The sequence below is a fragment of the Eublepharis macularius genome, chromosome 13, assembly GCF_028583425.1.
Source record: "Eublepharis macularius isolate TG4126 chromosome 13, MPM_Emac_v1.0, whole genome shotgun sequence".
NCBI classification, from domain to species: domain Eukaryota; kingdom Metazoa; phylum Chordata; class Lepidosauria; order Squamata; family Eublepharidae; genus Eublepharis; species Eublepharis macularius.
The window spans coordinates 67,433,083-67,459,273 of NC_072802.1; the positions used below are offsets into that span (position 1 = coordinate 67,433,083).

The window sequence follows — 26,191 nt, forward strand, 5'->3', positions numbered from 1 at the left end:
ATTATTCTCAAAAGCGTACACCCTGAAAATCTTGCTGGTCTCCAAAGTGCCACTGGACTCAAATCCTGCCACTGTTTGTCTACAAGTCAAGGCTTCAGAGGTGCAGAAACATCGCTAGAGAGAGGTAGAACTAAGGATACATTAATCCAGAACTCTGAATCCTAAACCAAGTTTTCCCATCCTTTGGGCCACAAAGCCTGTAGAAGTGGGTCCCAGGATTCTGCGGTTTTCATTTGTGCTTGTTGGGGTTTTTTTTACAAAGGGTAGCCCTACCAAGAAAATTTGGACTTGCAGAATATCATGCCAAAAACGTTAGGAAAGATTGTCCCAAACCAGTAAGATCCAATGTTGTGGCTTCCAATCTGCCTCTTGCTGCTCAATTGCAGCTGCAGGAAACTATCAAACGTCTACCACTTCCTCCACTGTAGTATGTCCCCCCACCCCCACCCTTCTTACAAAGACAAGAAGGATTTTAGTTTTGCTCCATGGCAAATGCACAAAGTTTATAGATTAAGGTGGATAGAAAAACCGGATATGCTACAAATGGGTGAAAGGATTGTATCATGTAAAGTACGCACCCACACATACAAAGCCTGAAGCAGACAGCTTCTATTACCCCAGCAAGATTACCTAGGGCAGGTTTTGATTTCAGGGTTCCAAGGGGAGGCCTCTTTCTGTTTGGATGCAATTTCGTTTTCTCCATCGGCTCCCAGAACAGGCGAACATCTGTCTTGAGATTCCAGCAGACATCACTGCTGCCTTCTGGGCAATGGCAATGCTCCCCCCACCCCCACTTCCAATAAGGGCAGACTAGATTAGGGAATCTCAGTGCAGCCAAACAGCCCTTGGGAGGAGAAGTTATAATGCAAATTTTGGTAGAGGGGAGGCAAACTGGCAGCTTCAAGGGGCATTTCTGCTCCTCTTGTGGGACACCGTCTCAAAGTCTGGGAATTTGCCACGTCCTTTGCAAAGCTGTGCTCAGTGCAAGCTGTTCCAGTCCATTCAAAGCTATTTAATTCTGCAATTTTATTGTTTAAATGTCTTAAAACAGCATTTGAACTCACTCAATAGCAAGATTTGTTTAAAAGTCCAAAATACAGAATTTACTCACAACATATTCAAAGCAGTGCAGGAGCCACTGAATGCCATTTTCCTGGACAGCAGTTGCAACTGGCTCACTCTCTGTGAAATAAGAGTTTATAGTTGCTTTCCACTGACTGGTTTTCACACACTTGTGAGAACACGTTTCATTTTTTTTTTAAAGATCCCTTTGCGAACCAAAAAGATCAAAGCACCAAGGAATCGCTTTAGGTCATTTCTCAAGATTGCACAGTTAAGTTTTTTCAAGTTACATACATTGGTCACAAACTCCAAGCTGTGTGAGGATTCTGGTGTAGGGGGGTAAGCAACTACCAGCTATCAGGCTCAATTCCACCCCAAAGAGGCTTCCCTATTGGCCCCGGCATAGGCCTTAATCCCATGTATGGCTGTCCTCTTCCATTATTCCCACCTGCTTTCTCCTACACAAGCCAGGACATGGGCAAAGGGCTCTAAAACAGACTTCTGAAAACACATCCCACCCCGTAACATTGGCAAGAGAAGTCATTATTTTCTATTTATACACCACAGTTGCCAACTCCTGAGCCAAACTACACAAGATGCCAGAGACGTGTTCTTCATGTGTCAAGTCCCCAAGGTTCCTGGGTAGTGTAGTCTTACAAAGCACAGCTGCTCAATGCACTTCTCCACTGGGGGAAGAGCGATACAAAGGATTCTGTCTCTTCCAAAAAGCCTCGGCTCAGGTTTTCCTCTGGGAGCTTGGGGGCGGGGGGGGGGGGGGGAGAGGAGGACGTAACAGGAGGCAAGAAATCCGGGGTGGCTTTTTGCAAAACATAGAATCCCCACCACTACTTTTCTCCTCAGCGGAAAATCGTATCACGGATTCTCTCTCTCTCTCTCTCCTGGATTTCCTGCCTCCTGTTATGTCCCGTCCCCACCCACCCACCCACCCCGGGCAGGAAAACCTGAGGCAAGGCTTTTTGAAAGAGACAGAATCCCTCCCATCACTCTTCCCCCAGCGCAGAATTGCACTGAGCGGCTGTTCTTTGTAAGACTACACTACCCAGGGAACCTTGTGAGACCCGAAACATCTTGCGTTGTTTTCCTCAGAATGGAAGCCAAAACACAAGCAAACAGGATTAAGTAGCTGAGACATTCCAGAGGGGGCTCTGCCAAAGCCTGCATTGTTCACTGTGGAGAAGAAGGGGTTCAGGAGGCCTTTGCCTACTGCAAGCCACTGGATAGAGCCAGCGTTGTGGATCTTATTCAATTTACGGTCAGACCCCAGTTAAGAAAACCAGGCGCCAATCTTGGCTGTGCAAGCAAATCCTTAAAAGGACAGCAGCTGACTTCACACATTCCCAGGTTCTACCCTGTCCTTGTATTCACATGAAGGGATCCTGCTTCCCTTACAAATTCTGAAGTGCTAGGCAGGTTTTGAGTTGTCTGAACATGGTGTGCTTCAATGCTACCAACCTCCTCCATTTGCAAGAGGTGATTTGGCATGGGGCGGGGCGGGGGGGGGGGGAGAGACTAAAGACACTTGGAGAAAACCTAGCTGTTCTGAAGTCCCATCAACACTGACAGGGTTTCAGACCTTCAGCTCTCTAAAACTTGTCTCAGTGAACACGCAACAGGGCTTAGCGCACAACCACGTCTAGTCAAGGGGCAAAATCTTCATGTTAGAGCAGCGAACAGTTCCTTGGAACAGCCGCAAGAACACTTGTGCTTGGTTCTAAAAGGGTTTGTTTTTAAATAAAAAGCTTTATTTTAAAAGGTTAGAACTCAGATCCAGACATGTCTATTTAAAAAAAATGCAAGTAAAAACACCGCAGAAACAAAGAGACCCATTCATCCAGTTAGCGTTTCTTCCCCTCAGGATGTGATTTCTACCAGCGGCCTACGACGACACGCTTGCATGTTGAAAAGGATTCTGGGATGGGGTCTACCACGCACCCTCAGTTCACATGAGATAGCAGCTAGGCGCCTTGGCCTTCTCTGAGGGAACTAAGAACACTTTCTCACACGTACGACGTACCACCGTTGAGGTGTTCGGAGGGAAAGGCGTGCACCATTTGCTGATCTTCGAACCAAGGTGTGGAGGACTTCCCAGGATCTTGAGGGTTTGCCAGAACACACCTGGAAAACCACTTTAGGCTCGTTGGTAGTCGTATCTTATTTTGAGTAACCTGCCCAACTGTGTTTTAAAAACAGGAAGGGGGGGGGGCGGTGTTGAACGTATCGTAAGAGGCCGCATGCCTGATATCAGACTTGAGGCAAGTAAGTTCTTTCCAGGCTTGCAGAAGGTCAGCAGCTTCCACCCCAAGCCCTCCCGTGAAGCACTTGGCAACAGGACAGCATTTCTCCTTACAAAAACAAAACACTATCACTTGAGTAAGAGGCTGCCCTTTACAGTATTCATATACATATATACATCGTACAAAAACCTCACACACGCGCACAGCGCACACACAAACAGAGGGAGACGGGAAGGCCGATTGCTTCAGAAGTCCTGGAGCTCGGGGATGTCTCGGTAGAGGTCCAGCGTCTCTGGATTGGAGAAGATGCCCCGCTGCTCGACGTCCTTCCCGGCGATGATTTGTTTGACAGCCACTTCGACTTTCTTTCCATTTATTGTGTACTGTGAATGGAGAAGAGATCTACGGTGATGTGCAGGCAAGCAACACGTCAGCAGCTTCCACCCAAGACCTAGCATATTGCACAGTCGCATTTGTAACAGATTAAAATGCCTCTTCGACAATACGTTTTCCAGCAGCCAGTGTTCCAGGGTACACGGTTTCTGTGGCTGGAGGTTCTGCTGAGTTTCTACAGTGGACAGTTCACAAACCTACCCTCCACAAGTTTCCCTTCTGAAAGCTATTTGTGGCTTTTACCACCTCCGGCTACAATGAATTCTATACATTAAGCATGCATGGTGTGACGCTGTACTCCCCCCGAGACAAACGGCCTACTTCCAGGCAGTTTTCACCAGGCGAGTCCCGAGTTCATGTTACTCAGGCGAGTCCTGAGTGCATGTTACTGTGTCAGAGCCTGCTGCCCCTTCATCAGAAGTAACATTTCTCCACCCCTAAAAACGTTCCCCAGCCCAGGTGTGTAGAGAATACCTAAGATGGGTACAGTGGTCAGAATTGTTCTGCTATCTGACATGATCCAGGGCTAAAAGAACAAGTTCCAAGAACGGAAGACTCCAAGCCCTGCCTGCAAGAAGCCCTGGACAGATTCTGCAGATCTTCTCCACTAGCAAAAGGTTTTTCTTGTCATAGGAAGGCTTCTTTTGCAAGACGAAAGCTAAAAGAAGAGATCCATGGAACTGAACTCCCTGTGTCAAGATGTCTGAAGAACCTGGTCAGTTCTTGAAATGCCTCTCAAATGGCTTCAAGGTATTTTATTATTTATTTTAAGAATGGAAGAGCCTTGCTGGATCAGACCAGTGGTCCAACTAGTCCAACATCATCTCACACAGTGATCAACCAGTTACTCTGAAGGGCCACCCCAGCAGGTGGTCCACCCCAGCAGGAACGAACCAGATGTCCCTGGGCACGAGCAAGCAGGGCAGGAAAGCAAAGAGCTCTTCCCTGCTTTGTGTTCCCAGGATTCAGAGGTAGCACTGCCTCTACACGTGGAGGTTCCACTTTAGCTAGCATCACTGACAGATCTTCATAAGCCTGCCCTCTGAAACTGGCCTCATTACCATTTCCCCCCCCTTGCAAATCTAATTAAACTAGCAGCCATCATCCAAATCTTGTAGCAATGAGTTCCACAAGTTAACTTTGCATTGACTGAAGAATTACTTCTTTCCCTCTGTCCTAGACCAATTCTCAATTGTACTGGGGAAACCCGATCTCTTGAATCACCAAAGAGGAATAAGCTCTCACAATATCCCCACTCGATCACACGCACAGCTGTCCCTCTTTCCAGTCTTTTTTCCAGGTCTAAATGCATCCGTCTTCCCTCATAGGGAGAGGAGCTCTGATCTTTTGGGCTGCTCCTTTATGCACCCTTCTCCCACTCCATGATATGCTTCGAGACAGGCACTTTGCAACAGAAGTCCAGTTCAACTCTCATGTTTCACACGGCAACAATTCTTCTGACAGCCAATCTGAAAGGCTATTTAAGCACCTTCCTGGCATTAAAAAAAAAAAATGACAAGGCTCGGCTCCTAACCGCGCCATTATTATTTTTTTTTAAAGTGGCTGAATTTTCTGTCACATTTTTATATATGGTTCTCTCCTCCTCCCTTCTAACCCGATCGCAACAGCGTGAGGGAGAGTAAGCTGAGAGGGACAGACCCATGGGCAGCGATTCACGACTGAGCAAGAACTTGTACTCCAGTCTTCCCATCCTGGTCTGACTCTAACCACTACACAATACTATTTTTAAAAGAAAAACCTAATCATCATCCTGGAACAGAAATAAAAAATGGACAAAGGTGAAGCTCAAGGGGGCACAGGGACCCACCCCCACCCAAAAAAGGCAGGCATGCAGCTTCGGTCGCGGGAATTGGTGCACCTACACCTCCAGAGCAATTAGATTTCAGTTCTAAATTCCTTCTGAGAGTGTGAACTAATTAATGATCTAAGCCAGGATTCCTAAAGTTACCAGCGAACGCCTCAAAGCCCTTTCCTCTGCACATTTCTACTCATGGAGACGCCCGAAGAAAAATAACTCTCATTGCATCCCGCAACAGAGAGTCTGAACACACAGAGACCCTTGCTCTCTTCTTTCAGCATCACGACAGATTGAGGGGGAGCGACTGGCTGGAGCAGAAGTCGGTGCTCGCTTCTTTAAGGGAAGTCCGGAATTGACTTCAATGAAATGGTCCCGGGCACTCTTCTCTAGAAACCTTCCTTGGAAGCAAGCAACGTTAACCAGCTGCCAGTTGCAAAAAACCCATTTTAAAGACAAGGGCTCAGCTCAGGCTAACTGAAGCCTTCATCTATTTCAACTAAAGGTTTGGATCCCGAGCCCTGTGAGCAGAGTGGTACTAGGGGGAGGCAACTTCCCCACTCCCCCCACTCTTCTTTTCCCTCCGGGATCATGGTCCTTTGGGTCGCTGACCCTGAAGCCCAAATTGAGAGACGGCAGCATAAAGGAATTGGCAAGAGTCCCCCCCCCCTTTCCCTTCCTCTGCAGAAGGCAAGGAGGAACAACTGCTGAGCTGACGGAACGGCACCAGAGGATCCAAGCCACGAGGTTTGCGAAACCAGGATTTGGCTGTCAGACCATCATTCAAACCCTGAGTTTGGCACCTTTGCTCTTGCCCCTCCTGCAGAGACCTGGCCGGCCTCCCAGCCCGCAGTGCAGCAAGGGTGCTGCACTTGCTGGAGGCTAAGCCAGGAGATTAATGCTTATGCCAGACACAAAACCATAGTTAAGACTGTGGCTAACCACAGTTCATAAGCCGGATTTGTGTCCAGCAGCACCAACAAGATTTTCAGAGCTTTCAAGAGGCAGAGCTCCCCGACCGTTCTACTGCAGAGCGACATGGCCACCCACCTAACCATCCGCAGTTAAAAAGCCAACTGATTTTGAGAAGGAACTGATTGTGGATAGTGGTTTGACACACCCTAATTTACCACTCGGTAAGAGCGGCTCACATTTGGACAATCACACCAACTATGCCTGGACAATCACATTAACCACCATCCTATTACAATTCTCTAATTGGTAGAAATAGTCTTCGACATCAGAGAAGCAGCTTTCCTTGGGATTGGTTAGCTGTGCTAATCAATCTCACCAAGGAGGCTGGCTTAGGTCCACTTCAGTTGCCCATAAATATCTGGGAGCTCTGGACTTTTCTCTGGTCCCAACTTCGGATGACATTTGAATTGAGCCAACACTTAATTCCCCCTGACCAAAAAAAAAAAATCTACAAGCAAAAGTGCCAAGAATTCCAGTACAAATACCTAACATAACGCACAAAACTACAGTTCCCAGAATTCCTTGGGGAACTGGTTCAAATCACTGGGGCAGGCATGCCTCAAAATGTAACATGAAATTTTATTCACGGTTTTCAAAAACAGGGATATTGGTTTTTTCCATGATAAGAAAAGCAAGAGCAATGTTGTTCACCCTGACGAAGGTTTAGCAGGACTGCAACGGACAATAATTTCTTCAAGGCCCTTCCCCACACAGTTTTAGAACGTTTAAGGGAGACGGCTCCCTTCTTGAAGAATTTCTCCCTCTAGTTTTCAAGAACAGAGCACACAGATAAAGACAGGCTTCTGGCATACCAAAAAGCCAAAATTAATTCATCCCATTTATATTTAATTGAAAACGCCCAAGAATACTTGATATATCAACAGAACACATGTATATTTATAAACCAGAGAGAGATATTTGTTAGGGAAGAGGGGGTTTTATAAAAAGAAATAGTTATTCAAGAGAAAGGCACACACACAAGTTGCTAAGCAACACAGCCAAACTATTTATAAAACTCCAATCCACTTTTTCAAAACGGAGAGGCTAAAATTTCCAGGCTTGTGTGGGCTTTGAAGAGAGATGACAACTGCTCCCTAATTACTATTCCAAGGTGACAAGGGAGAGAAAAAAAGAAAGAGAAAGAAGAAAGAAATAAAGCGTTGTCCTGACATACCGGAATGCCTTCGGTTTCCAGAATAAGACTAGGAACGTGCCTGGCAGAGAGTGCCATACGAATCGCCTCCTTCATCCGTCGCACTAGATCCAGGCTAAACACCTGGTTGGTGGCCATTTTTAGGAAAAGGATGACTCTTTCTTCGCCATCTTTGCTGTATTGCGGGACGCAAAGGCTATCGGAGACCTCCTCAAAAGCTTCCACTGAGAAAATAAAACATTTGCTTAGACTTATCAATCACACTGAGTAAACATCAATAGTGACTGGATAGCACCTTCAGAGTCCGAACCAAGGTTGAGTGTACTGCTGGCCTGTGGGTTGAACCCAACTTTGGGAATGACTTCTTCCACCCACCCTGCAGCTTTACTGAATTTTAATCAGCCCGTCAGATCATAATTTCATTTACAAGAAACATAAAACGGTTTCCAGGAGCTGTGATATACCATGCTATTATCTCTGAGTTTTATGCGTGTGGATAACATTCTTGGGACAACACAGGGTCAACTCTGCTCTTCCAACAGTGGACCCATGGCCAGACATCTGCGTTGCCACCCCAACCCACCCACATGCAGATGGCCAAGCCATCTGTGAGAGGGTTGGGTTAGATGGGCAACTCGTGCTTCTGGGCAGCAACCCATGGACTGCGTAGCTCCAAAGACATCAAAACTGGCCGTCCCTGCTCAAAAGTGTAAGATGAAAAATGAAACAATTGTATTAGAAGCCAAGAAATCCCACCTCTTCTTTAGTACGCGTTATACTTTAGCACTCTGTACAGCTCCGGCATTTACGTAGTACTAAAGCTGGGTTGCTATCCTCTCACCTACACAGAACTCAAACTTTCAATTTTTATAGACACTCGCTCTTAAAGCTTTATGTATGTCTGAAATGGGAACATCTCAGCTGCTGAATGAGATCCTAAACTGACCATTTCTCTCGCCATTTGTGCAGGTAGTTTAAGAGATCTAAGCCAAGAAATTCTTGGCCTGTGGCCTCACGTGAGCCATGGCCACAGAATCAACATGGCAGCTCATCCCATTTCAAGAGAGGATGGCAGCCAGTCGGATTGTCTACTTTAAAAAATCTATTTCATTTGTGTACTTTTTAAGCCACAGCAGGCCCCTGGAGCGGAAGAAAAGCAGGGTGAAAAGATTTAAATAAAAATACAGTGTGCGAAGAGTATAAACTCATCACGGAAGGCCCACAGGGAAACAGATCTTGTTTAGGTTTTATTCGATTTATAACCTACCCTCCCCATGAATGGGCTCAGGGCGGGTTACATCAAGCATCAATTACAATTTAAAATCAACATTAAAAACATACAATCAAAATTATAGAGCACAATCATCAAGGTGGCAGTCTTCCACTTCTCCCTTTCCATGTGGACAAAATATCATGGGGCTGCAGGGGCACTGGCCTTCTCTCTTCCCCAAAAGACCCCCTCCCTGGAAAATCTGGGAGTTGGAAGAGCAAGGAAGGGCAATCTTACCCAACCATCTCCTTGCTGCACCCCCTGCAACTCATCTGGAATTTTTCAGAGAAATCTCAACCCAGCCTTTCTTCCTGAAAGTCTTGTATTCTTCCCCTCGGGATTTTTTTTTGGGGGGGGGGGGGAGTCTATAACTTGCTTTGATAGCAGATTTTACTGTTGAACCTTGAATTAGGAGCCCTTAGGAGCCCTAATAGTAGCGGAACCAGTGAGAGATACATCCAGTGAATTGAAATCATATGTAGGCTCCCTGCAGGTCATGGATAAATGTGGATTCGGAGGGTAATCAGCACTCAGCTTGTATTTCTTTATCCTCCACTCACTCCACCCCAAAGGGAGGAAAAAAGGCCGTACAACAAAAAAAAGACTATTTCAAGAAATTTTTAAAGAAGGGGTGGGACAGCCACACCACAGAGGGTGAAAAGCCAGGACTGTTAAAGTTGAACCTCTGCCCACACAGGGGGCACAACTGTGGAAAAAACAGTGCTTCGATTCACTAGACCGCTGTTTTTACGCCATCGCTCTTGCCCTCCCTTCGTTACCACAGATTCTCCACTGACTGAATGGGCTTTGCTGACAACCTCTTTGTGCGCACACAAGAGTTATGGCAGCAGAGAGCAGTCAAGGAAATCTATTGACAAGGGCCCTCTCAAGACAGCCAGGCCCCTGTGTGGGTCTCCCTTGGAAAAGAGCAAATCCTAATGCCAGGAGATTGTTCACACCAGATGGTTCCATGTAATCCTCAAAGCGCAGGCCTCACTACGCAAATGCCACGTTTGCGGAAAGCACCCGCAACGCCACAATGTGAGGATTTTGTTCTGTGCCCTTTTCTTAAAATAAAAAGTTGCCACCCCTCCCTTGAGAACAAGGGTTCATAAATATGTCTTCCAGCTGTGCAAAGCCCCTCTTGGAAGCTGTGGACCAAAGGACTGGCATGAAGCAGATCCTTCCAACGCAAGGCCACAGCTTCCCCGTCTACATCTGGAGACTTTGGCTTTCCTGTCTGCCAAAGGTAAACATTTTCTGATGGAATTCTGCAATGACCTTTGCTAGTGTTAGGTTCGGTGTAGCCATTTGCAAGCTGTGATCCAGGAAAGCTCCAGGGGTGTCACACAGACTCAGGGCTGAACTACACAAGACGCCCGACGTGTCTGGTTCTTGCAAGTTTATCTAGGTAGTGTAGTCAGCAGAGGGAGGAGTGAGGCAGCTAGCAGCAGCCAAAGAGCTCTCGCCGCCGCTAGACTCAACTATCCCTTCTCACGGAGTCTCCTTCTCCTCTATGAGAAAGGATGGTTGAGTTTAGTGACGGCGGCGGCAGCTCCTTCTGCTGCTGCTAGCTGCCTCACAGCTTCAGGCTCCTGACTTTTTCCCTCCTGTCCTGCTGCCGACTACACTACCCAGCTAAACTTAAGAGAACCTGGCACGTGTCGGGCATCTTGTGTAGTTTAGCCCTCAGTAATGGAGGGTGTAGTGAAACTGTCGGTCCAAAGCCAAGTTTAGATAAAAATGGCTGAACTTGGGTTCGGAACTGTAATTGTGGTCAGGCTGTGGCCTAGCTCAGATATGTGGTGGCTGGGCTGATCAGTAACACCTGAGGAGCAGTTTCTGAGTTCCCAAAAGATTTGACCTTGGGAGACCGTTCTCGGAGAGGCTCCATGTTCACACCCTAGATTTTCACACAGCTGAAACGCTGATTAAAAACGCAGCCATGATTGGCTCTCGAGTTGCCGGGTGATGCACTGGATCCTGAAGAAGATGGCTCTCTCAGCCCACTCATCTCTGTTCCTTTCCTCTCTTGAGTTAAGCTTTCTTCGACCGAGCTCAGTGTGCCAGAGAGAAGTTGAAAGCCACATGCTATCCATCACCTCAGCATTTCCCTAAGCCGAAAGGCACGGAAGAGGGCTCGCATTCTGATGGATGGGTGAGATAAACAATGAATGGATGCCCAACCGAGATGCTTAGGTAGTTAAGCTCTCAAGTTTTTAGACAGGCAGATTTTATGTAGCAACCGTGAGGTTCCCTTGTTTTAATGTCTGTTGCCTGCGTGAGAGTGCTTTATGCTTTTTCGTAAACACTCAAGTTAATAAACATCCTTTTTATTTAAAATGCATTTGGAATTCATGACTTGGGCGTGGGTACACCCCAGAATGAACCCAGAGACTGGAAAGCCAAGGCCTTTGGGAAAGGTAGAGCTTTCAGTCTCACAAACAAAAGGAAACGTGTCCGCCTAGCATGAATGATGAAGCAGCTGTGATCAGCCCTCAGAATTAGGAAGAAAAAAGGCGCCCCTCCCTTCAGAGGGCAAGCTCTGTGTGCTATCTTAAAGGAGGACCAGGGCTGCTCTCACACCTGGCACCTCCATGGCATGCACAAATCTGGAGGGGCAAGGCCTACTTTCTGCTTGCCACCGGGGAGTGGGGCAGGCATGTGGACGAAGACAAAGATTAAGGAAGCCAAGGCCTCTGCTTGAAAGCCCCATACTTCTTTCTGCCTCAACTACCTAACAGGGCTGAGCAAACAAAGCAGGAGAAACTTGTACACTCCTGGAAGACACCAACCTAGTACACAAAACTAGACAGGGACAAGAGGAAGAGTTGGTGAATACATTTGCATACCGATGTTATAGATCTCGGAGCTGCCAAACCGCACCCCGCTTGGATTCAACGTACCATCGCTGCAAAAAACCCAAAGAGCAGAGGGGAAAAAACAAATCATTAAAACATAATCAAGGTTTGCTGAAAAGCGACAAACTGATGTAATTTATCTGGTTTCCCAAGAAGCCACCTTGGTTAAATATGCAAGGGAAAAAGCAGTCCTTAGCAGAGCTGCAAAAGATTTTTTTACTCCTCAAGACGCCATTCTTCTAGAAAGTATTATACATATTTAAACATTAGGGGGGAAACCATATGCTGCAGATGGAAATAGGTTTATTTGGTATAGTTTGCAAACAGGATCACAGGAACAGCAGTTCAGTGGAAAGACTGAGAGCCGGATCCTACGTATCAGTTTCCTCTACTGGTGGTGCTTTCCTCTGGCACGAGGAACTCTTGAGAACTTCCTTCTCAACAGAAAGCTCCTTGAGCCACAGAAAAGCACCACTACTTGCAGAAATGATTCTCAGGCTGCAATCATATGTGAACTTCCCTAGGAAGAAGTCCCACTGAATACAGTGGGATCTACTTCTAAGTAAAGGTGGCCTGAGGAAGTCCTATGTTTGACTAGAATGGATGTCCCAGTACCAGCATGAGAAACCCTGAAATGCAGTTTCATGATTGTTCAGTATTCTTGAACACGCTCCTGCACAATGCCAAACACTCACAAAACTACGTTCCGGGGTTTCTTACGCTGGTACTGGGGCATCCATTCTAGTCAAACGTGGAGATAGATCAAGACGGGTAGCTGTGGCTCAGGAAAGATCACACCCTACTACAAATTTCTGTTAGTCTTCTAGGCACTACTGGACTCTTGCTCTTCTCTGTATCTGAAGAAGTGAGCTATGGCTCACGAAAGCTCATACCCTACCACCAATTGTGTTAGTCTTCTAGACGCTACTGGACTCTTGCTCTTTTCTACTAGTCAAATGTGGGCGCGGTTCACCTGGATATTCAAAACAGGGTCTGCAGCCAACAATGGCAGCCCCACGTGAAGCCTCCTGCCCCACTGCCCATTAACAACTATGGAGACTTCTTCAGGTCACCTGTCCTCCAAGCCAAACTGGTGGAGAGGGGAGGCAAGAAACTGTCCCGTATGCAGATTGCACGTTATGAATGGAGCTGCCTGATGTTATCAGGGAGAATGCGCAGAAGCCTCACATGGAACATCCAGCGGCAACTTAAAGGCAGGGCTTTTTTTCTGGGAAAAGAGGTGGTGGAACTCCGTGGGTTGCCCTTGGAGAAAATGGTCACATGGCCGGTGGCCCCGCCCCCTGATTGTCCAGACAGAGGGGAGTTGAGATTGCCCTCCAGCAGAGGGCAATCTAAACTCCCCTCTGTCTGGAGATCAGGGGGCGGGGCCACCGGCCATGTGACCATTTTCAAGAGGTTCCGGAACTCCATTCCACCACGTTCCAGCTGAAAAAAAGCCCTGCTTAAAGGCATTTCGCCACCTGAGGCAGCAGGAGGTATGACCCAACAACCACAAAGATAACCCTCCTCCCCTCTTAGCTGCCCCAGCAGTCTTTCAAAATAATAAGACAAGCCATACAGAGAACATACAGCCAACTCAACACACATTACTTCCCTCTCCGAGTCGGGCTGCCATTTTGACTGCCCCAGGCTGGTAACAAGAGGCCAGAAACGGTGATCCGTCGGGCTTCTTGTGAGAAGAAATGATCTTGTAAAGGTTTGGGAAGCACCACGCATGGCTTGCTGGGCTATTTTTAAAGAGGCCCAAGGGAGAATAAGAATGATCAACTCCTCTGGCCCCTGGGCCAGCACAGCAGGCGGAGATCACCCTCAAAATCTGCCACCGAAGGCAATTTTGTACATTGTACAGTTAATTCCATTTGTGGCCGTTTTCAACAATATCTTTGTGCCGCGCATCATTTCCAAGTCAAACATCTGCTTCGGAAGCCTTTAAATTAATTGCACAGACAGGTGACTTATTTTTTTGCACTTCACTGCTGGCGAAGCTTACGACTCTAAGAATGAAAAAGTCCTGGCAAAAGTAAGGAATAGGAACGCAGAGCCCAGGAGATTCACCCGTAATTCCATACAATCTCACATTTTGTAGTCACGTCTGTGATATGATACATAGGTTACAACGGCTTTAGTAAAGTTAACCTCCCCAAAAAGGAGCCAGAGAAACTATACATGCTTATTACCTATAAGGAATAAAGCAGTACATATAATCTGTTGAATTAATGTCGTGTACTCAAGATACTTGCGTACTAGCAGGTGGGATTCAAGATAAGCGTATTGAGTCTTGTTACATTTGTTACATTTGAATATCATGTACAATGGCATTAAGTCAACAGTTTACATACTGTTCTATTCATTACTAGTAATTCATGTATATGCTTTCTATAGATCCTTCATGGAGGGAGTTGTACCAGTTCTACTAAGGATCTATTCCCCTTTACTTTGTCCAATAAAAAGTCAACATTTTCTAGTACTGCTACAGCTGAAGCTCCCAGCATCTCCCCATCACTTCAACTAGGGTCGACTTTAACTCATCGGGGTTGGGGGGGAGCCTTGTACTGCAGCCCCCTCATTCCAGTCTCGTGGGGGCCATGAGATGTACAAGAAATAAGAAGGCTATGAATGTCTCTCTTTAGCCAAGTGGAACCAGCTGGCAACAGAACCACCCCACCAATTCCCTGCCAACTTTTGCACAGCAAACCAGTCTTCTATCTTCCCACACAGCATCCCTTGCATTCGGGTTGGGCCAAAGCGCTCGCTTACCTGCGCCCGAGCATGACGATGCCTCCCGTCTTGGGATTGATTTTGCAGTAGTCTCCATGGGACCAAACGCCTGTTTCCCCCCACAACCAAAAAGAGACACATGCAAGAGGTCAAACTAAGCCATTTACGAACAGTCAAAACCTGGAGTCGCAGGCACGCTTGACTATTTATCTCTCTGCTAAAAGCACCTGAAGCAATTTACAAAGCATATGAAACACAGCGTGTTGCCATCTAAAAAGAGACAAGCATTGGCCAGGCAGTGAAATTCCAGAGGGGCAGACGTGTTACAGCAAAATGTATACAAAAACAAAGTCTGGTACTTTAAAGGCTAGCAGACTTACGGTGCCATAAGCTTTCACAGACTGAAGCGTACTTCTGTCTGACGAAATGGGCTCTGGTCCACAGAAACTTTATGCAACAATAAACCCGCTAGCCTTTACTGTGCCACACATCTCCTTTTGGTTAGGACTGTTAAGGGACCAAGGGTCTTTTTTAATCAACTGCAATTTAACCCATTCAGTTACATTCACACCATCCAAACCTTAAAAACTGGTGCTTGTCAGACACTTCAAATTAAAGCATGAAAAAACCCTACAACTCAACAAGGGCTGCAGTTCATTTTGCAAACAGAAAGGCTACCTTCAATATCTTGGCCGCCATTCCCTTTCCAGTAATACCCCAGAACCAAACCAATTTTAAAAGCAATCGACATCTCTGCTCCTAATCTTCAGGCCTATGGAGTCATCAAGGGAAACTTTTGGGTACAATCCTGCATCTACTGATGCTTTCAGCAAGACTACTCTTCGTTTGTATCCCTGCTTCTTTCAAGAAGACCTATTTTATTTTGACAGATGATCAGTTTGAGGTGACCTAAGCTGACAAACCCAAGGTCACCCTACAAACTACTCAGAGGAGTTCTGAACCCTGAATCTGACACTATTCTATTACAGTTGCTTCTAACTTATAGAATCATAGAGTTTGGAAGGGATCTCCAGGGTCATCTAGTCCAACCCTCTGCACAGTGCAGGAAATTCACAACTACCTCCACACACACCCCCAGTGACCCCTGCTCCATGCCCAGAAGATGGCAAAAACACCTCCAGGATCCCTAGCCAAGTAAACCTGGGGGAAATTGCTTCCTGACCCCAAAGCGGTGATCGGCCTTATCCTGGGCATGTAAGAAGGGGCCAGCCACGAGAACTAAGCACTAATGCAACCCCTTCTGCCCTCCCTCTCATGCTCTGCCTATGTCCACAGACTCAGCATTGCTGTCAGAGGGCCCTCTAGCCTCTGCTTAAAATCCTCCAAAGAAGGAGAGCCCATGCCCTCCCGAGGAAGCCTGCTCCACTGTCCGGAAGTTCTTCTTAACGTTTAGCCGAAAACTCTTTTGATTTGATTTCAACACGTTAGCAACTCTATGAATGAAAGACAGACTCCAAAACAGACTTGCTCAGAACATGCAAACTGGAGAACGCCTCCTTTATTGAGTCAAGCCATCTCATTTTCCTACTGCCTTCCACTTTTCCTAGCCCAAGGTCGCCCAGTTATCTCCTGACATTAAGTACTGCTTCAGGAGAGAAGGCACACCAAAAATGGGGAATGCCACAGCCTTGGACAGTTTTGTTTCTGTCATGGAGAGTGGAAGACGGCTTTCGCATCACCTGCTAGATGCCAGGGACTGAACCTGCAGCCACAGCCCCCCTCCAAACTCACAGCCTTGTAACTTCACAAATAAATACCAGCTCAGAGCAAGGTGTATTCAGGTTTAGGCTTATTTCATTTTTAGCCCGCCCTTCCCACAAGCAGGCTCAGGGCGAGGTACAGAAATGGAAAAATACAAAGATAAACAATAAAAACAACAATCTCAAGGCATAAGTCTCAGAATTAAAATCGAATGCATGGAATCAAACATCCCAGAATGGGGCCCCTCCACGCTTCCCTGCCCACCAACAGGATTCAAATGGATTCAAACAGGGCTTTTTTCTGGGAAAAGAGGTGGTAGAACTCAGTGGGTTGCCCTCGGAGAAAATGGTCACATGGCTGGTGGCCCCGCCCCCTGATCTCCAGACAGAGGGGAGTTCAGATTGCCCTCTGCACCACTGAAGCGGCGTGGAGAGCAATCTAAACTCCCCTCTGTCTGGAGATCAGGGGGCGGGGCCACCAGCCATGTGACCATTTTCAAGAGGTTCTGGAACTCCGTTCCACCGCGTTCCAGCTGAAAAAAAGCCCTGGATTCAAATGATTCCATTAGGCTTTAGCAGTGCAAGATGAGCAAACACCCCTCAACCCCTGGAGCAGAAATCCTTCCAAAACCAGTGACCAGCTCCGGCCCCCGCCACTTACCTGGGAATTTTGAAAAATACGCCTTCCTGTATTTGATACCATTCTCATCATTCCAGAAATGTGTTGGTTGGCAGGGCATGGGCTTGGTACACACCAGCTCACCACTCTCCCCCCAGACTGGCTTCCCTGGTTAAGGATAAACAAGAGTAATTTAACATTATTTATTGTCCGCCTTTCTCAATAAGATTCATGTAAGTCAGCACAATCAATACTCAGAGACATCTGATGTGCAGCCGACTAGGATGGCAGAAATCTGAATGAGCAGAGCATATTAGACACGACACAGCGTGCTGATCTAAGTCAGAAAAACATCACTACATTAGTAGAAAAACAAGGCAATGACAACATGAAATGATACAGATCCCCCACTCTGTCCTCCTAAAGCTGCTCCTGCATTCTCCCATCGGCGGACTTTTGAACAGATCCCTTGGAGTTGTTGTTTGGCCTTTAAAAGAAGTCATAGAAGAAAGGGGGATTGGCATTGTGTGGCTAGGAAGGGGTTTTCCCTTCCTCCCTTGACATGCCATTTTCCCCAATTGGAACCCAACAAAATCGGTCCACTGTGAGCTCCAGCGGGAGCCAGTATGATGTGCTGAACAGAACAAGGGAGACCCAGTTCACATCGCCACTCTGCCATATCGCTCACTCGGTAATCCTGAACTACTGGTCGTGTCTCTCAGCTTAACCCTAACTTGATGAAGCAGTTTAAGTGAGGAAGGGAAGAACCACCCTGAGCTCCTTGCTGAAAGACTAAAATAAAGATAGATACAAGTGAGGTACCTGTTATCTTTTCTCTTATGAGGCTAAGAGCGGCCAGAGGAAGGACCACTTCAATCATTGATGCAGTGTTGTGGGAAAGCATTCCTCTCGCCTTCCTTTCCCAGTGCCACGGCCCCAATCCAAATCACCCTTCCCCACGGCTGCTTTTTGAGGCCAAACTAAAAACTCAAACAGGTATGGCAAAACATTCATACAATGTAATGTGCAGGCTCAGTTTGTCTGAGAGCTATGCAGGGAAGAAAGTAGGACGGGTTAATTCCTTCCACCTTTACAGCATTTTGCTGTTTTAAATCAACTCCCCCCGCTTGACTATTATCACTTTCGAGGTTCTCTGACTGTTCCCATCGTGGTCCCGCATCAAACAAGAACTCCCGCCAAGCTTATACACAGAATCGTGTTACCTTCGTCACCCCAGGCTTCCACGGCCATCCCAAGATTCCGTGCCTGGATTTCACCTTTGTAAACCGGAATGGTTACGTTCTGGCCCATGAAACAGGAAACTATATCGGTACCCCCTGAAACACACGAGAAACCCCGGAAGTGCTAGCTCAAATTTCACAACAGCTTGCCGGTAAATCAACATCACCGGTGACCCTATTGGGAGACATCCGGGAGTCCGGAATGCAACAGCTGCAATCACAGACTCCCCGTTTCCTACTCCAAGATTCAACCGGAGGGAAGGAGAAACGCTGAAGGACAGAGATGCTGCAAAGGGTTTCCTCACTTCCACTTGGGACTGGACACTCTTGGCCCTTCTAGAGCTCTGAGGCCTGATCTGTGGCGAAGCCTCAATTGGAGTAGTGTGTGCTGTTCTGGTCACTGTATCTCAAAAAGGATATTGCAGAACGAGAAAAAGTACAGAAGAGGGCAACCAGGATTATTAAGGGTTTGGAGAACCTTCGTACGAGGAAAAGCCAAAGAATTTGGGACTTCTCAATTTATAAAATGCACAGAGTGGAGCAAGTGGAGAGGAAGAAACTTTTCTTCTTCTCCCATCGTGCTAGAACCCAGAGGGTGACTGAAAGTGTTGAAGGGCAACAGACAAGAGGAATTACTTCTTTACACGACAAGTAATTAAATTGAGGAATTCCCTGCCAGAGGATATAATGTTGGCTATTTGCACAGATAGCTTTAAAAAGGGGCCTAGACAAAATCATAAAGAAGAGGTTCATCAAAGGTTACTAGGCTCTAATGACTAAAGGGAACCTCCATATTCCGCGGCAGAAAACATCTGGATTCCAGTGCCCGGAGGCAACATCAAAAGGAGATGTTCTCTTCTATGCCCTTTTCGTTGGTCCTTCAGGGTAAATGGTTGGCTGCTGTGTGAAACAGGTTGCGGGATTAGATAGACCACTGGTCCGATCCAGTAAGGCTCATCTGATGTTCCCAAGATGGATAAAGCTCATCATCACCTTCACAAGAATGCTTAAAGAGAAGGTACACCCCACTGGAATCACCTGTAGCTCAGGGTCATGGAGGCGATAGTCCCACGGAGAATTGGACAGCTTCACCTTTCCCAACCAGCCCCAACTCAAACACCCTTGTTTGAAATTATAGAAAGTTCTGCTTCTTTACATGCACTAACAGCCTTGGGTGCTACCCATACAGCAGACACCAGACAACTGTAGCAGTATTCTCCCCGCCCACACACACACGTCCCACAATTCTGCCATCTTGTTAGATCAAAGAGAAAGGAAGCAGGCATCCAGGAATATGCTTGGCATCTCCAATTTTAAAAGAAATAGGTACAGGATTTCACACAGCAGGAAAGATCGGTACTAGGCTAGAGAAACCAATGATCCAACTCACTACGAGACCGTTTGTGGTGGGGTCAAAGAGATGCAAGCTCACTGTTGCTTGGCAACCACAGCATCCGCAGCCCTCTGCTAGTCCCCCCTAGAACATCCAAGCCGAGGCTCCAACTCTGCAAATCAGTACCTGAAATGGATCCCAGTAGGACGCTGCTCTTTATGCACTTGTAGACATACTCGTAACTCTGAGGCTTGAGGGGCGAGCCGGTCGACAGAATGGTGTGGAGTGTCTGGAGGTTATGAGTTTCACCTTGTGGGGAAAGCGGGGGGGGGGGGGGACGACACCAAGCATAAAGCAGTGTTATGATGCTACTGTAATTCTGTTTTTCATTTGGCACTGAAAAAAATCTAGAGGCTTCAAGCACGGCCTACTCTCTTGCTTCCAGAAAGATCAAGATGGGTAGCTGTGTTTGTCTGTAGCAGCAGAAAAGAGCAAGAATCCAGTAGCACCAATAAGACTGACAAAAATTGTGGTAAGGTATGAGCTTTCGTGAGTCACAGCTCACTTCAGATATCTGCGTCACAGTCAGGTATCTGAAGAAGTGAGCTGTGACTCACGAAAGTTCACACCCTACCACAATTTTTGTTAATCTTATTGGTGCTACTTATTGGTGCTATTGGTGCTTTAGTCCCTTCCCTTCCATTGCTCCTTCCTCCCCGGAAAAAGGGAGCTGCTTTTATTCCTGCTGGTGGGACAGATGTTTTTCTTCAGCAACAGTTTTTCCTGGTAAGAAAGTGGCGGAGGAGAAAAGGGTTAAGATTTCTCTCCATGCCATTTGCCTTAACAAAGCAACCCCACAGGCTGCATTTGCAAAAGGGGAGAAACTATTCTGAACACACACTGAAACCATAATATGTAGTTCAGCCCCAAATTTCTCAAGAACTTAGCATGGCCAATACAGATGGAAGGCAGAATTTTCTGAGGCGCGTTCTAAAAGAATCCTCAAGACATCATCAGTCTCAAAAATTGAGAAAGGGACAGAGGGAGCCCACGGATAAATGGCTTGGGAGTAGAGATGGGCACAAACCGAACTACGGTTCGGCATGAACCGGGCCAGTTCGTGGTTTGCTAACCGGTGGTTCGCCAGAGCCCATTTCTGATGAACCACCACAAACTTTAGGCCAGCTCATTTGGTTCATTTTTCGGTTTGTCACTGCAGACAGCCTGGCACCGATCAATGAGTTTCCTAGGCAACAGGGGATGGGCTTTCTGCAGACCTTCTGCAGACCCAGAAGTGACCTCCTGATGACCCAGAAGTTACAGTTTACTGACCTGGAACTGACATTTTCATGAACCAAACGAATCAGGTCACGTTCGTGAAAGTTCATGGTTCGTGAAACACAACGAACCACGAACTGCAGAGTTCGTTTTTTTCTTGGTTCGTGCCCATCTCTACTTGGGAGCAACTTTGAGAATGTGCAAAATTATGGACTCTTCACTGCACAATTTCACCCCTCAGCTTCTAACAGAAACTTGGAGGGATTGACTCATTTGTGTCTCTCAAGGTCCTGCCACTAAAATATAGCTTTCCTGGTTTGTGACTGGAAATTCAGGATATTCCTGTCTGTCTAGGCCTTCTCAAAACCTCTGATAGCAGAGGAGCTCTTTCCTGCCTGTTGATTAAAAATGGGAAGGATATTTTGTTCACACAATCACACCAAAAAGGTTTACTTCTAGAGTAAGGACTCAAAGTCCACCTTTAAGGTTAATTTGAGAGATTTACAGGGCACCTCTCCAGAGAAACAGATGAAGGTGGCTAACAAAGTAAAATCCAAACCATAAAATCATGAAGACCATCAATAAAAAACAGCCATACAAGTATTGATAAAACTCCCAATGCAGAAACAGCATAAACAGAAATTAAAGGTACAAAACAGTAATGGCTGTGTGAACAGTTCCACATCTGGGGAACAATCTCCCTAGAGAGAGACACCTGGCCCCCTCACTCTCTAACTCCAGCAGGCAGTCGAAGATTATTTTATTTAGGACAGCTTTTCAGATGTTTTAATTGAATAATTTTTATTTCAAGAAGAAAGAATCTGCGATGCATTGCCAAATCTCATTACCAAAGCACATATCTTTTTTTCATCTTGAACAAACTCATCTTAACCCCGCAAAAATCATTCCAAATATAATAATAGCAAGTTTAATTATACATTATCATTTTAGATGCATTTTAAACTGTGTTTTTAACCACTGCTTTCCACCAGCTTGGTTGTTTACATTTTAACGGTTGTTTGTTTTATATTGTTAAACTTGTTTTGTTTATATTTTATACTCTAAGCCGCCTTGGGCTCTATTTTGGAGGAAAGGCAGCTAATTATTTTTAAATAAGTCAACAGCCACGGGCAGGCCATAAAACAACCAGCTTAAAAAAGATGCTCAACTCAGAACTGTGGATACATCAACAGTGAGGGTAAATTATTTTCCCATCTCTCTGCATTGGGAATGATTTGAATATTCCAACGACACCCCATAAATTGAAGTAACTGAATCACCTGCCCCAAATGGATCCTGATTTGGGCAGAGCAGGGATTCACACAGAGGAACAGCGGGCCACCACCACCATGGGAAACTGCTTTGGGTTTGCAAAGTACCCTTCTATTTTTCAATTCGCGTACCAATGTGCCCTGAAGCATATTTGGGGAATTGCCAATCTAATTTTTGTGGCAAGCCAAGAAACGTGCCGTGATGAACTTACTAAGTCAACAAAGAAAACCAGTTGTAATGACAATAAAGGAATAGTACGCACTAGCGATTCTGCACACGTTGGATAATGCACTTCCAATCCTCTTTATAGATCATGTGGAACGGATTTTTTTGTGTGCGGAACAAAAAATCCACCTCATACAATTGATCAAGTGCACTGAAAGTGCATTATCTAATGTGTGCGGAATCGGCCATATAGATACGCTTTCATGAAGACTCTGTATGAGCGATTCTGAGCGTTAACATGACTAAACGTATTAAAAGTTTGTATTGCATTGTCTTTCTTGTGAATACCGTTAAGGAAGATTTGTGAAACGGGACAGATTTCTGCTGACTACTCCGTGGTAGTTCACAAGGGGAGGAATCCAGAAGACATATCCCGTCTCTTTATTGTACTGCACCTTTATTTGTAAAAAAAAAGGCATTGCTGTACTTGCAGATTGTTGACGATACAGACTCTGGGAAGCCCGGTCACTTTATAAAGGCGCTAGCGCTTTAGAATTACTCCGCTGTAGCTGAATACAAACTCGTGTATTGAGGAACTGAACCACTAGCACCTTGCACTTTAGAAATTCATGTTTGTACCCATATTGAATTGCTGGTTTGGTTGTTTTGCAAGATTTATATAAGCTCTTAAGTACTGCTTTGGTGCCTGAATAGCTACTTGCTCTCAGTGTATAAAGTTTGTGTGCGTTCTTGGAAATGATCAATTACAAACAATATTTCTAAATTGGTTGTACTCTTCCTTTACTGTCATTACAACAGGCTTCCTTTGTTGACTTAGCGAGTTTCTTGGCTTGCTGTTGCTTTCCGTGATTCTTTTTTTTTTTTTGCTTAATCTAATTTTTCTACCTTCTGGAGACTTCACTTGGAACAGGGACCACCACAGTTCATCAACAAATTGTGACTATTCTGAACTCTGTGGGAACCACGTTGGATCCCAGAGATCCATTCCACTAAATGGGAGCACTTGGTTTTATTAATGCAAGCCTCCAGGAAAAGGCTTCTTGTCCCAGGGCAGAAGCCCCTCCATTCTTGGAACTGATTCCATGTGCCCAGCCCTCTTGTACAAACTAATTTTAATAGAGACAAAGAGAGAGACTGGATCTCAGAACCGGAGGGATTCAAAGGATGCCCGGATACTTACAGGGCTTCAAGTTCTTCTCTTCCAGCACAGCCAGCCACTTGGCACCTGTCCCAAGAATGGTGATTCTGAAACCGAACGGAACAACGGCAGCAGTTTCAATACAATGCCATCTCATTCTCTCTCCCCACAACCAAATCGTTGTCTTTTACCTCCCGGAGTAAAAATACTACCACATTCAGAAATAGGGGGTGCTGGGCAAAGAGTAACTCCGCAATTCTCACAACAGCCCTGTGAGAGAGGCCAGTATTTATTTCAGAGCTGCAGATGCGACGGGCTCAAGGCAAGGTTTGACCCCCCGGACTCCGTCTCCAAATGGAATCTGTTCACCACTATATGCCAGTTCTGTGGTCAACCAGCCACGTTATTAGCCTCTGCTAAAATCTCACACAAGCGACAGGAACGCTTCGCCCACCGCCTGCTTTGTCGCACTGCAGAGCTGTTTACTTAGCCAGGGTGGAAGGGGCAACAGGGTTTTCAAATCACTAGCAGAACCTAGTGCTTTTCAAGTGGGCTGAAGGAAAAATGGAACCCGTGAACATTCCCACGCAGTCATTAAACAGTCTGCAAAACTCTCCTTCCTCTTCTCTCGCTGGAACCTATTCATCTGAATTCAAGGCTAGCCCTTCCTCCACCGGAGTGTGCTCTGTGTAAACAACAGTGAAGTGATTAATAAGTGTTCCTGGCACAATGGGGGAAAGAGGCTTTGTTTGCAAAAGGCAACAGGAACAGTCATTGTCTCCAAGTACTTAGCCAGTATTAAACTGCTGGACCTACACAGGGGAGTACTTGAAGAGCATTCGTCTTGGGGCCAAGCTCATAGACTGCTGGAGCAGGCAGGACTCATGAAATCCAGGTTCAAATCCCTTCTCAATCATGAAGTCCACTGGCTCTCCTCGAGCCACACTTGCTTTCACAGCCTATCTCACCTCACTGGACAGTTGAGAGAATAAAACTGGGGAACGCATCATCTCGGAGCCTTTCCCCAGGAAAACTGGTCTCGAGCCAACTTAAACATAGAGGCTGCAGGCGCCTCCAAAACCATCCGCGTGCTGCTGGATCCACTGGTACTGCGTTTACACCCCTAATGGGCACTTGGCTTGTTCTTAGGCATCGCTTTCATGTTGATACTTTTATGTTGGGTGTTTTTAGGATACTACTGTACTGTTTTGAACTCCCGACAGCCACCCAAGCAGGTCCCTGGTGAGGCAGCAGATGGAAGAAGCAAACCTGCTGCCTTTTATTATTATTATTATTATTATTATTATTATTATTATTATTATTATTATTATTATTATTATTATTATTATTATTATTATGTTCCAAAATCAGAATTTAAGTCAACTTGTACAATAATATATAATGCATACATTGATTATGTATCTAAGTATGTCTGGAGAATTAAACAATATACTCAAATGGAAAGAGGCAGCAAATACATTTTCTAAATAATCATGAGGTTGGGAGGGGGAGTATCGATGCAGCAGAAAGCCTCTCTCTATTTCAAGAGCATATTGTCCTTTTAAGAGCTGATAATCCCCTCATATAGAGTCTCTCTACACGAGACACCTCAGCACGTGTTCATCAAGTGTAGGGAGACACAGCTGGGAAGAGCAGTTTAAAAAGACAGAGCCAGTGGAGATCGCTCCTCAGAGGGTTTGTAAATTTTGTCTTTACCTTCCCAGAAGCTCTATCAATTTCACCTCTCCAGTCTAAAAGTGTGTGGGATCACACCCAGAGGGCAGCGAGAAATGGAAATGGGCTGGAGCTGTCTTCCAGAGCCAGGCTTGGACCAGGTGAGGTTATAATGGGCTGAAGTTTCCCTTCTGTCATTTCACAGCCCCTTCACACAACTCCAGTGTATAGCGGAACCTTTGCCCTGCCACCAGCTCTGTCTTTTTAAACTATCCTTCCCAGCTAACCTTGCATCTCCCAACACATGTTCTTTATGTGTCAAATGTCTCATGGAGAGAGACTCATACACACCAAGTTAACTTACTATTCAATAACCTGAACCCATAATACTGCCACGGTGATAAGATCATCCACACATGCAAACCCCAGGGAAGAAGCAGGCCTTGACTGTCCATGGGGGCGCTCATTTTTGCTGCATCTTGATCCTGTCAAACTCTTTAAGGAGCCAGTGCAGCACAGAGGTCCAGGGCTTTTTTTCAGCGGGAACATGGTGGAACGGAGTTCCGGAACCTCTTGAAAATGGTCACATGGCCAGTGGCCCCGCCCCCTGATCTCCAGACAGAGGGGAGTTTAGATTGCCCTCCGCACCGCTCGGCGGTGCGGAGGGCAATCTCAACTCCCCTCTGTCTGGAGATCAGGGGGCGGGGCCACCAGCCATGTGACCATTTTCTCCGAGGGCAACCCACTGAGTTCCACCACCTCTTTTCCCAGAAAAAAAGCCCTGCAGAGGTCCAACTGTTGGACTCAGAACTGGGGGATGTGTTCAGACACCTACTTTGCTGTGAGTGTCAACAGGTGACTGAGCCAGCCGCTGTCTGACAAAGTTGTTATGTGGATAAGGTTGAGAAAGAGAGTCGTACGTACTGCTGTGATAAAAATGTGATGATTAAAAAAGCAGAACAGACAGTGCTACTTAGGAGTACAGATAGAGAGTACAGATATCCTTTTAAAAAGGATACATTTCTGCACATACAAAGCCAGCCATCAGGAAGAAGGGCTCCAGCCCAGCCTTTTTATTGCAGCACTTGCTATTTGCAGTATCTGAACTCCACGCACTGCTGGATATCCCAAACCACCGCTTCTATAAATTAGCTATCCAATTCCAAAGTGTAACTCCTGGTAAGGATTATTGTGGGGCTCTTGTT

At 46.2% G+C, this 26,191-nt stretch overlaps 1 protein-coding gene across 1 annotated transcript in view; it reads right to left on the reverse strand.

Moving 5' to 3' along the window:
- Window positions 1–3,449: 3,449 nt before the first annotated feature.
- The window catches only part of AACS (acetoacetyl-CoA synthetase), a 58,941-nt gene continuing 36,199 nt past the window's right edge, over window positions 3,450–26,191 (reverse strand). Inside the window, exons 11-18 of the mRNA XM_054996346.1 lie at window positions 23,355–23,419; window positions 19,625–19,747; window positions 18,088–18,201; window positions 16,907–17,032; window positions 14,564–14,633; window positions 11,777–11,835; window positions 7,676–7,878; window positions 3,450–3,700 (exon numbers count right to left, since the gene is read on the reverse strand). Of these exons, the coding sequence (XP_054852321.1) occupies window positions 3,563–3,700; window positions 7,676–7,878; window positions 11,777–11,835; window positions 14,564–14,633; window positions 16,907–17,032; window positions 18,088–18,201; window positions 19,625–19,747; window positions 23,355–23,419 (898 nt within the window). The 3' untranslated portion in view covers window positions 3,450–3,562. The remainder of the gene's footprint in view (window positions 3,701–7,675; window positions 7,879–11,776; window positions 11,836–14,563; window positions 14,634–16,906; window positions 17,033–18,087; window positions 18,202–19,624; window positions 19,748–23,354; window positions 23,420–26,191) is intronic.